The 12,536-nt window shown below is 38.3% G+C and overlaps 2 protein-coding genes across 2 annotated transcripts; both read left to right on the top strand.

Moving 5' to 3' along the window:
- Positions 1 to 205: 205 nt before the first annotated feature.
- On the top strand, positions 206 to 7,646 carry MONOS_5965 (putative ATP-dependent RNA helicase DHX36; the record flags this gene model as incomplete). Its single annotated transcript, XM_067876158.1, has 15 exons — positions 206 to 265; positions 323 to 470; positions 549 to 1,933; positions 2,091 to 2,392; positions 2,566 to 3,191; positions 3,362 to 3,560; positions 3,738 to 4,002; positions 4,131 to 4,543; positions 4,648 to 4,735; positions 4,931 to 5,226; positions 5,379 to 5,988; positions 6,165 to 6,410; positions 6,562 to 6,658; positions 6,770 to 6,865; positions 6,977 to 7,646. The coding sequence occupies 15 exons, from the start codon at positions 206 to 208 to the stop codon at positions 7,507 to 7,509; spliced, it is 5,364 nt and encodes a 1,787-aa protein (XP_067735800.1). The 3' UTR covers positions 7,510 to 7,646.
- A 54-nt stretch (positions 7,647 to 7,700) lies between these two features.
- MONOS_5964 (uncharacterized protein) lies at positions 7,701 to 12,536 on the top strand (the record flags this gene model as incomplete). Its single annotated transcript, XM_067876157.1, has 5 exons — positions 7,701 to 7,920; positions 7,968 to 10,632; positions 10,755 to 10,888; positions 11,022 to 11,095; positions 11,201 to 12,536. The coding sequence occupies 5 exons, from the start codon at positions 7,701 to 7,703 to the stop codon at positions 12,230 to 12,232; spliced, it is 4,125 nt and encodes a 1,374-aa protein (XP_067735799.1). The 3' UTR covers positions 12,233 to 12,536.

The raw sequence follows: 12,536 nt of genomic DNA, 5'->3' as shown, positions 1-12,536 counted from the left end.
TTTTTTGAATTTGTTATTGGCATTTTTATTTTTGTGTTATGCTTCAGCTCACTTGACAAATTGTTTATTATTTTTCTCTTAATTTTTAAAAACGCGTGTTCAACCTTTTTAACCTTTTTATAGAAGCTTATTTCAAGTGGAAAGAAAAAACGAATGGTTAATTGTGTTTCTTGATCTCAATTTAAGTATATTATGACTTCGGATCATGCAAAAAGCAAAAAAGGCTGCGTCCCAGCCTACGGCAAAGAAGCCGTCAAAAAAGATTGTTTGTCATGATTTACTTTATTAAATTCTACGTTATAAAAATATTTTAAACACAAAGAATTTCACAAGTAGAGGGCATGCCCCAAAAGAGAAACCGAAGCCTCCACCGAAACCAAAACAAGAAGTTAAGGTTAGAGAAAAACCTAGATGGAAGAAACCTGAAGAGATAAAAGGCCCTCAAAACGAAATACTCATCCCTGCTGGAGGTACTATTCAAAATATTACTTTTTTATTTAACATTTTTCTGTTAACACGTTGCTTAAACTCCTTTTTTTATTTTCTAGAAGTTAGGCAAAAACAACCTAAAAGCTTTCGCTACAGAACTGAAGCGGGAATAAAGGCTCTTCAAGACAAAAAAGCAGCAGAAGCAAATTCCGTGTCAAATTCAATTAAGCCTAAGAAAAGAGATGTTGATTATACTCTTACTCTTGACAACAAGCAAAAGGCGCTCATTGATGATTATTTAACATTTCTCACTTCACAGTCATTTGTACAAACTTCGCAGTCAAGCTATGATACATCATTGCCTGTTTCTTCAATTGACTTTCACATCTCGCAAACGGCTGCAAATAATTTTCAATACAAACATTGCTCTTATGTTTTTGAACCACAATTGACTGAATCTGAAGAAGAAACGTTTATGTCATTGGTTGAGATGTATTTTCATCCTGCACATGCTCTCCAAGCAGTTCGCGTGATGGGAGGGGATCAACAACTCGCCATGGATTGGCTGCTGTTGAACCTTGACGATGATGAACTTCCTTCTACAATTCATGGAGATTCACAGCAGAACATATATCAGTATCGTCTCGATTCTCCAATTGTGAAAGTCTTTGTGAAATGTGGTTTTGCCCGAAGTCATTGTCTAAAAGCACTAAGTGAAGCATCTTCAATGGCTTCTCGAACAAAGCAGGATCGGAAGCAATTGGAAGATGTGATTGATTTGGTTGCTGATTCAGAAAAGCAAAAGAAGAAGAAAGGAAATAAGAAGAAAAAGAAGGGAGAAGAAGAAGCTGGATGGAACGAGACGCAATTTGTATCAAATTTATTTCGGCTTACATTTCAATTTATAAGAGGATGGGGTAATTCTGACGGAGAAGCACAGCGTGCTAATGCATCAGCATCAGAAGAGGCATCTTCTTCTGAAAAAGGCAGTTCTTCAACTGCAGATGTGAATGACGATGAAGAGCTGGATGCAGATGAAATGACAATCATTGAGCAACAAATAGGAGATGTTGAAGAGCATACCGAAAACGATTTGTTGGATGCCATTAAAGACTTTGACGAAAAGAAAGTGGTCGAAAAAAGCGAATCTGAGAAGAAATCAGAATCAACTCCGTTTTCTATTTCCTCTTCATCTTCATCATCTTCATCTTCACTTGAAAATCAAATCACTGAAAGTGATGAATATCACACATATCTCCAGAGCAATCCACCCGACAGCCGCACGCCTCCTCCTTCTCCATCAGCAAACAGTCCATCTCCTCATTCATTTTCTCCTCCACTCACTCCATCTCCTCCTCCTCAGACTGGTGCTTCATCTTCGTATTTTTCGACTGTTCAAGACTACGAAGATGTGGACAATGTCACAGCACTTGAGATGATCAGAGAGGAAAACAGCGATTTGGCAGAAGAGCTGGACACGTTGCTGACGATTTATGATGAGTCTGTATGAACACAAATATGTTGCATTTCTTTGGTTAAATATTTTTTCTTTAAAAATTTTCAATGTTTTTTTTCCTTTTTTTTTCAACGAAATTTACTGTGAATGTCAAATAAACTCTTTTATTCTTTTTGTTTCTGTTGGCATATTTCTATATATATAGCAATTGCATATATACTCCTCCCAGCACATTTGCCTGACAACCACATTTGTTGCACCATTCTCAACTCTTTCTCTTCAAACATCACCTTATCAATCCGCAATAACATTAGACGATGAAGAGTACGATTGTGTCATTGATATCTTCTTCCCCACTGATCGTATAGGCTATCCATATTCCTCCTCTTCCTCATCGTCTTCTTCTTCTTCTTATACTCCTCCAAATACTTCTTCTGCTTCTGCTCCTCTTTTCCTGTTTAGAACATTGTCTGAAGATCCAGAGAGGAGATTGTCAAGAAAGATGCAGTTTGTGTTCTGATTCTTGTCTGTTTCCCTTATTAACATTTTATCTTTTAATGAACCAAACAAAACTCGTTTTCCCTTCTATCAAATTGAATCAATCAATCATTCATTCATTCATTCTTTCTTTCTTTCTCTATTTGCCCCTGACTCATTCCAATTAAACGACATTACCACAGATTTCTCATCACTGCCCTGATCAACCGAAGGGCTTCATTCGAGTATGAACCGCCAGCCAGTTCGCTTTCCCACACAATTGATGCACATCCTATCCTTTTTGAGATGCTCGACTGGATCAACGAAAACGTGCCCACGATCATTTTGAACCCTCCTCCAATCACATCCACCATCCCACCAAGCTGCTTCATGAGCTCCACTTCACCTTCATCTTCGACTCAGTCTTCTTCTGCTTCTGCTTCTGCTTCTTCCTCTTCTGCTTCAATGAATACAAGCTTATCCAATGAAACAGTACTCCCTCCTCACCAAGCGTGGGGCGTGCAGCCATCAGCAGCAAGAGATGCAGAGCTGAAGCAAAAACTGGAGATGAAGAGAAAAGACCCCTCCTACATCAGAATGGTTGAGACACAAAGAGGAAAATTGCCTGTTTACCAGGAAAGATATCGCATTTTGAGAGAAATGGAAGCAGGGAAGCAGAGGAGAAAGCAGGTTGTGGTGATTTCCAGTGAAACAGGGAGCGGGAAAACAACACAATTGCCACAGATTCTGTTGGATAATGAGGATGAGAACGGAAGAGGAAGCAGAACAAACATCATCTGCTTGCAGCCCAGGCGTATTGCCGCGATGTGTTTGCGAGAATTCTTTTCTTTAAGATTTTAATTAATACTGTTATTTCTTCCAATCTTGAATCATTCTTTCAATTATTAATCTTCTTCTAACATACAAATATTTATCCATTCAAATGGACAATTAAATGAAACATGATTAATCTCTTTCATTCAACATAACAAACCCCAGCCATTGCAGAGCGTGTGTCTGTGGAGCGAGGCGAGCGTCTGGGAGGAACTGTTGGCTTTCGCGTGAGAGGCGTCACGGAAGTGAGTCCGAACGAGACGAGACTCACATACTGCACAACTGGGGTGATGCTGCGGTATCTGATGAGCCATCCAATGATGGAAGGGATTTCGTGTCTGTTTGTGGATGAAGTGCACGAAAGGTTTGGAGTTATACTTTGATGTTTTAATATGTGAAGATTGATGTTATAACTTTTTATTGGAAATGGTATTGTTCGTTTGGTGAATGTCATTTGTTGCATTTTATAAAAAAAAATCGTCACACTATTATTTCCGTATTTACTAAATTCTCATTGTTCCATATATTTTTCTAATCGCAGAACAATTGAAACCGACTTCCTTCTGTCCATTCTGAAGACCATTCTTCCACATCGCCCTGATCTTTTTGTGGTGTTGATGTCTGCCACGTTGAATGCTGAGCTGTTTTCCAACTATTTCGGCGGTGCTCCAATCATCAGCGTTCAGGGAAGGCAGTTTCCTGTTGAGCGGAAATGGCTGCTGGATGCTGTGATGTTCGCGCGATATCAGCCAAACATCGAAGGAAAGAGACTGAGAACAGTTGAAGAGGCGGTGGAAATGTGCGGGGTGTGTTGATGAAATGAATTATTACCAATAATAAAGTTATTTTAAATGAAACACATAATTTTTATATATTTATTTTTTGATTGTTTTTTATCAAATTTCTTCAAATTTTATATTTTGCTTCCATTCAGGTGCATGATTTTTCCTCCGTGCCTCAACGCTCCATTGAATTTCTGTGCCGATTTTCATCGGCACAAACACCTCTCGATTTAATCACAGCAATCATCTCACGAATAGTCGAGAATCCAACTCATGATCGCCCTTCAGCTTCTTCCTCCTCTTCCTCTTTTTCCTATTCCTCCGTCCGCCAATCGTCTCCAGGCGCCATTCTTGTCTTTCTGTCGGGAATGGATCAGATTCGGCAGATGGAGCTGAGGTTAGCTTCTTCTCCATCACTTGCCAGTTCGCTTTTTGTTGTTCCTGTTCATTCTTCCTTGTCTCCTGCGAAGCAGAACATGGCTTTTGCCACTCCACCGAGGGGAAAGAGGAAAGTTGTGCTGGCAACAAACATTGCTGAGACCTCGCTGACTATTGATGACGTTGTGTTTGCTGAAATTTCTGTTGTTGAAGAAATGTTGTTTATTTATAAATGCTATATCTTTAATATAATATTTGATTTCTTCGCTTGGTGTTTCAATATGATATTAGATACGTTATTGACACTGGAAAAGAGAAAGAAATGACATATGATCCTGCTATGAAAATGTCTTCTCTCAAAGAACATCAGATTTCAAAGGTTTGCGACAAAAAGAGGTTTTTAACATGTGTAATCCTGTTTTTTAAATAAATCTTTTATTGATGAAACTGTTTTTCTTTCTATTTCTCTATTCTTTCGTTTTAAACCTGCAATCAACTATCCACATATTTATCTTCAAATAAATAAATTTTCAAATAAATTAATAAAATAAAAATAAAAATAAATAACAATCAGTCCAATGCCACTCAACGAGCCGGTCGAGCAGGGCGTGTGATGCCTGGTGTGTGCTTCCATCTGTACACGCAGAAGGAGTGGTCGTGGATGAGAGAGAACCCTCTTCCTGAGATGAGACGAGTGTCACTTGAGCAGCTGTGCCTTCAGGTGATTGGGATGAAAGCTGAACAGCAGCGGATTCTGAGGAGGCAAAGGAAGGGAAGAAGAACGGGGGACGAGTTGGAAGAGGAGAATGGAGAAGATGTGATGAAGGCGCTGAAGAGATGTATTGACCCACCGAAGGAAGAAGATGTGCAGTATGTGACAATATAGATGTTTATTAAAATGTTTTTTGTTTCATGTAATCGTTTTTAAATGGAATTTTCATTTTTTTTTTATTATTTTAAAATAATTATTATTTTCTTTATCATTTTGAATTTATTTCCATCGTCACCTTTGTCTTTTTCAGATCTTCCTTGACCAATCTTGCCAACATCGGAGCAATTGAGCCAATTGTTGTGAAAGTGAAGCCACAAAAGCCAACTCCACAAGTCACTCACTCGCAAACATCATCTGATTTTTCATACAGCCCATCTCAATCACAATTCTCTTATAAACCTTCTTCTTCTTCTTCTTCAAATTCATTTTCATATTCATCAGCATCCACTTCATCGCAATCCTCACAAGCCTCGCAATCTCCATTCACTTCATCCAGCTCCATTTCATCATCATTATCCTCTTCCTCTTCCTCTTCCTCTTCCCAAACCGAACCAGAATACCAAACCCTCTACCGCCTCACACCAATGGGCCAGCTTCTCTCTCTTCTCCCGATGGATGCTGTGATTGGGAAGATGCTCATCTACGGTGTTCTCTTAGGCTGCCTCCAGTCTGCCCTCACTGTCGCTGCCTGCCTCGTGATGAAGTCTCCGTTCTTGGCAGGCATTGAGCATAGAGAAGACGTGAGAGAGGCGAGAGAGAGATTTGAGGTGCCCTTTTCGGATCATCTGACTCTGGTGAAGGTGTTTGACTCGTGGATGAATGCAGTGAAGAACGGGAAGTCGGCGGAGTTCTGTAGATTGGTTTGTTGCTTGAACGGATTTACATCAATTTTTTTAGAACAGAAAGTAAATTCGTATTTTAAAAAAAAAAAGAAAATAAGAAAATAACTTCTTTTAACAATGATTTGGCTATATATATCTTTTTTATTCCTTTTTTTATTTGCGTTTTTTTCCAAATATTTCTTGAAATAACATAGAATTCGCTAAGTATCCAAGCGATGCAGAACATAGCTGAGCAGAGAAGAGAGTTCCACCGCAATCTGATTGAGACAGGCATCATTGAAAGAAAGCCAAGAGAAGACGAAAGAAGCAACAGAGGAGGAGGCGGGCAGAGAGGACTTTTCATTCCGAAACAGGAAGAAGAGTTTGAAAACAGGCACAACAACAACAAAATAGTTGTGTTGTCGGTCATCGCCGCAGCGCTGTTTCCAAATATAATACGAGTGTGAATTTTGTATTTATGTTGATTTTATTCAAGCATTAACTGATCAATTACATTTTTATCATTATTATTATTTATTAATTTTTGCGATGATGTTATCAACTTGTCACTTGTTCAATGATTTTTTCTTCTCTTCTCTTTTCTTTTCAAAGGTTGTCAATCCATCACTCAAGTTCACTTCTTCTGTATATGGTGCCCTATCTTCTCAAGCTGATGCAAAAGCAGTAAAGTTCTTTATATCAAGAATTGGTTTGATTCTTTTAATTTTATTGTTTTCTTTATAAATCAATTGAAAATGCATTGCATGTTTGTATTTGTGTTTATATTGATTCGATCTAAATGTTATTGTGAATGTGACAGAACGAGTATTTCTTCATCCACAAAGCATCAATTTCAAGCACAACTATTTCCCTGTTCCGTTTCTGGCTTACAACGAACTGATCAACACATCAAAGCGTTTGACAACATTTTATTTATTTTCACTCATTTTCTTTCTTTCTTTCTATTTCTCTCTTTTCTTTTCCTTTTCTTTTCCTTTTCCATTTTTTTAAACTATTTCTCTTTCAGCCTTCGTTGTCGATTCCTCCATCGTCCCTATCTTTGCTCTTCTTCTCTTTGCCGTCGGGCAGAACGGGGCAGGCGCTCTGCGTGTGTCTGTCACTGAGCGTATTGTGCAGTTGGGGAATGGCATTTTCATTGGAGCTACAGGAAGAGTAGCTGTTTTGATGACTTTGCTGCATAACTCTATCAACAGCACTTTGCATTCACTTTTCCTTTCTCCTGCATCGAGAAGCAGAGGCGGCAGAGGAGCGCTTATCTCTTCGCAATCGAAGGATGTTCATAGTCCTTCTTATATTCTAGATCTTGTTGTCAATTTGCTTGAACTCGACCCAACAAGACCTCTTCTCGATTTGAAGCCTGTATCTTCTTCTGACTTACCAAATCCATTTGCAAAATCAACACAAAAGCAAGGGCCAATGGGACATAGAATTAAAGATGGAATTGACGAAACGGGAGAAATTGCTGATAAGTATTTTGTTGCTCCAAAGTTTGATGAATATAATGATCTTGTTGTTTTCAAGCCAAGGAATAGAAAATGAAAGTAACAGTGGTTTTGATCAAATAATATTCATATAATTATTTGCGATTTCTTTGTTTAAGGACGTGTTTTAGCATTAAAACAGGTAACTGCACTTCACCTAAAAAATAACAAAGAAGATAATTAGGCTTATTCAGATATTTAAGAATTAACCTGCTCATTAGTGAACATATAAGTGTAATATTAAGATTTATGTCTTCAAAAGTTGCCAAAAGAGAACGCATAAATACTATTCGAGGACAAAGTTTAACAACTCAATCGACACAACCCTTTCTTTCCCGAGATATTCAGAATTTTCATTCTCAGAAAAAGGATTTAGTTTTAGAGAATCCTGGAACTCAAACAACTGGATTTCACAGTCCAACTTCACCTCGCACAAGGAGACTTAGAAAGCACAAATACAATGTTGATGGTTTGTCACTTTGTTTTGTCTTTATTTACAGAATATATTTTCGTCAGATTTACAAATTGATGCAGGAAATGCTCATGAACTCCTTGAAGAAATCAATGATCAGGTTTTTGAAGTGAAAGAAGCTGCAAATGAATTTGAAATCGATCAAACACTTTCAAAAACAAAGATTGAACAAATAAATGATTCATCATCACTTTATGAAGAACCTGTTGAACTTAAAACTGCAAGAGAGCTAAAATATAAAAATTTATTGAAGGAAGTCGATGGGCTCATGGCCGATGCAAAAGCTGGTGGGGCACGTGGAATTGGCGATATTGCAGAAAAATATGCATCACTTTTAAGATCAGAGGAATCAAGGCCAAATCGCGAATGGACAAGTAAATACTTAACACAGAGGAGTAAAACTTCAATGGCCTCTCTTGAATCTCATTCGAAAAGTCGACCCTCTTCGCATAGCTCGAATTTGTTTGGTTATTCAACGGGAAAACCTTCAATTTTGAAACTTCAAAATGTTCATTCTGGTTCGAATATTGGGGAAAGAGGGGAAAAGCCTTCAAGCAAACATTCTATATCTTCGGCGCAAACAAGTGCAGAAACTCGCGAACTACCAATTGTTGGAATTGCAGATGGCGGAGCAACAGCTGCAAAGGTTCAGCAACTGAAGCTTAGGCCTGGAACAAGGGATACTGAAAAAGAACTGTTGGAGCTAAGACGGATGATTGAGCAGCGAAGATCAAAGAGAAAAGAAGCAAATAAAGCCAACGGTGCAGTTGAACTTAGCTCTGCAAATAGCACAGCATCTGTGGCTACTCAGAGGGCGTTCAGTTCGAGTGTTTCAGATAATGGAACTGCAACTACTGTGAATCGCTCTCAAACAAGCAGATCATATTCTCGTAATGTCACGCGCACTCCTTCCAAAAGGCATGCTCCAGTGTTGTCAACAAGAAGAAGGAAGACTGAGGGAATCAATGGAACACCTCGAAAATCAGCAGATTCTGCATTTAAGGTGACTTTCTTCTCAAAGCTTACACCTTCTGTGCTCGACAAGCCAGAGGACAAGGTGTTGGAGATGCCTGCAGAAAAAGTGATGGAGGAAATAGCATCAAGAACAGCAGAGGCGCGTCTTGTATCCAGAAAAGCAGTGCGCGAATTGGAAGAGAATGAGTATATGATTCAACAGCAGCAAATTTCTAACAGTTTTCAGAAAACGAAAGATTTTGGATTTTTGACTGAAAGGAAAATCAGCGAATCAATAACGATGAGAGGTCTTTCAACAGACAGAAATGCAAGAATCACAGTTTCGTTTCCTTCCTCGTCGTTGTCTGATTCATTCACACGCAAATCGATATCTCCTATTGAGAAAAGACGAAGCGTTCTGTCAAATTACCAATCCATGCAAGAAATGAAAGTTGAAGAGAAAAATGAAAATTCAGAAAAGGAAACAGAAAAAGATAGAGATAAAGATAAAGAGATTGAAGAGTATTTTTCTCTACCTTTGATGCAGAAAAGCCTCAATCTTGGTGATGAAAGTGATGACGATCAGTTTTTCATCACTTCAGCTGGAAGCAAATCTTCTGTTCGTGACTCACAGATTGTTCCCCGTCTTTCTCTGGATTCAATTTCGCAGCCACGCACTTTTCCTGTTCAGCCATTGATGTTTGTTGAGCCACTGTCATCAGCTTCAATCAATGGAATGCAAACATCTCAGAATTTTGGGACATCAGACGAAGCGAATGAGCTGAATCGATCTTCTGCATTTCGGTTTTCTCCTCGGCCGATGTCGTCTTTTGCACCGAGCAGAACGAGCAGAACTGATGAGTCGCTGGTGACAAAGCAGCCAGCATCAATTTGGCTCCATGCACCGATGCAAACAGAGCGTGCTTCTGTCAAACGTGCTTCCTCTTCCTCTTTTGCGACAAGAGACACTTACAGGGCATCCTCGTCTTGTTCAACGCGAAACTCGACTCAATCTTCTTGGCTTTTGACACCTCGCCAGTCACCTTCCCCTTCACCTTCACCAGGAATACAGTTTTCAAGCACACGATCTGTGCAGTCATCGCTATCATTTTTGAAGAGCAGTGCTTTATCCAAGCAATTGCCTGTAAGTTCTTCTCAATCAACTGAAGTGCCTTCATCAATTGTTCCTGTGCTAGCACTCACAAGCACTCCTGTTCCGAGGATAAGTGAAGCACTAACCACTCCACTGCGATATAATGCTCGTTCTGTTGAAGCTGAAGACAGGATGAAGATATCAGCAGCACGTGTGAGAGTGATGACTAGTCGTATTGCTGAAGATGACAAAAGAGCAAGAGAGAAGAGGAAATGGCTGGAAATAAGGCAAAAAGAAAAAGAAACTGGATTGTTGTTTGCTCCTGTGCGAAAAAGCGCGACAAGAGGAGGAAGTCGTCTGATAAAATCGGAAAGTGGGAAGTTTGTGAAGGAACCGTATGAAGAAAAGATGAGAGCAATCGGAGGAAGAGGAGAGTACATGGGCATGTCAAAGCAGAAACATATAGTTCATCGGTGGATGGTTGCAGTGTATTCATCAGCTCGTCTAGCTGTGCTGTTTGATCAGCTCAGCGAAGATCGGTCGAGGCGTTGGATTAAAGAAGAGGTAATCAGAAAGAGAGAACTGGATTTGATTGAAAAACACAAACAGGAGCAAATCGCAAGGAAAAAGAAAATGATTCAGTCATTGATGGTGATTTCAAGGTCTGAATTTGATGCGAAACCATTTTATTTCAATAAATTTCAATTAACTTTATTTTATTTTGCTTTGTTTCATTGAAAATGTGTTTATCATTATTATATTTATTCAATAAATGGATAATCAGAGTACTGGGCCGCTTTGTCCTTCACCACAGAGTGCTTTTTCACGAAGATTATTTGAAATTTTTGCATTCCTTTTTAATTACTATTCGTGCTCAGATGCTATTCACAATTAGAATTAAGCGCTATCGCGAAGCAGGTTTGGCAAGTATTTTTTCATTCATTTGTAATATGAAGATGATTATGTTGAATTTTTGGATATTTACACACAACTTTTTGCATAATAAATTGATAATTTTTTAATCTATCTTCACTGTGTTTTACTGTTTCAGTTATTCAAGCACAACGCCTTTCAAAGAAATATATTGAATGCCTCGATGCGCGTATGGAAGCTTTTGATATACTCGTGTGTTTTTTATAAATTCTGATCCTCTTTAAAACAGAGTTGATTAACACATGATTTTTATTGTATTATTATTATTGCATGATAATTTTGTTGCCAAAATTAAAGTGGCACATTGAAGAGGCGAGCATCCTACACAATTACAAGCACAAACGAGATTACAACACATTATATCAAGTTTCAACAACTCAGTTGCAACGGCCAAGCAAAGAGCAATCCGAACCCAAACAATTGGGCTTTGGCGTATCGACAATTTCATATTCAATAAAACAAAATGCCAAGAAGCGCAGTCATCGTAGTTCACCATCGTTTACAGAGAAAAGCTTCGAAACACAGCTTGCTTCATCAACTCGATCGAGTGATGCTTTCTCAATAATTGGAGGAAAAGTTTCTGAAGAACTGTTTTGCAAAGAGTTTTTGAAACCTGCTAAATCAGAAGAAGAAATAAGCAAAATTATTGCAGATTTCTTCTCTTCAGTGAATTATGAACCTCCCAAAAAATATTCAAGGCCGTCTTCAACAACCTCACGTTCTCGACTTCGTCCTTCATCACGCAGATTAACCAAAACCTCTGCAAAAACATATTCTTCATCATCTTCCTCTGTTTCGTCGCCTTTGACTACATCTCGTTTGTCGAGTCTTGCGACCAACAAAGGGCACACTTCAAAGAAGTCAAAGATTACAACTGATTGTGGAGATACAAGCAGTGACGAATTTTCATTGATGTATTATAAAAGCCTTGTTCCAGCTCCAATCCGATATTCTCTAATGAAAAATTGCTTGACAGCTCTTAGGCATTTCCATGTTCGAGTTTTGTTTATTCAAAAAATTGCTCTTATTAAAAAGCGTGGCTCGTTTCCGAAACGAGCAGAAAATATAACGAAGAGTGTAAATGAAGATGAAAACTACGAAGACTATGAGTTTGATGATTCTCTGCAAAGCAGAAAAATACCATATAAAAACCGAAAAGTCAAAACAAGTAAAACTATTGGTTTCGGTTGGAAAGGTGAGAAAGAAGTTGATCCAAAGCTGTTAATGCTTTTCCCACAAATATCCATGTGCAAGAGGATTATTAGGCAACTTGTGATTGAAGGTTTAGAAATTTGCATTCAAAATGCAAAAACAGATGAAGATGACTAAAATACAAGTTGCATGTCTTATTTTGATGTGTTATTGTTTGATGTTTTAAGTTTTGTAATGTCTGCATTTATTGCGAAGTATGTTCAAATATGTAGCATTTATTATCTTTATTATTTTGTCTGAAAAATTGCTTTCAAATTTTGTGTCTATGAATTTGTATTAGTTTTTGTTGAAATTAAATAATCATCTTTTTTTGACATTTAATGTGAATTTGATTTCTGCATCTCCCTGCAACAAACCCTCATTTCGCATTGAATATCCAATAAAGTCTTTGATAATTCTACCAATCATTGCTGACTCTAAA

Source organism: Monocercomonoides exilis (genome assembly GCF_001643675.1).
Source record: "Monocercomonoides exilis strain PA203 chromosome Unknown scaffold2-2631571, whole genome shotgun sequence".
Lineage (NCBI taxonomy): Eukaryota > Preaxostyla > Oxymonadida > Polymastigidae > Monocercomonoides > Monocercomonoides exilis.
The sequence above is the reverse complement of the archived record's forward strand: the minus strand, read 5'-3'. Positions and strand labels throughout refer to the sequence as shown.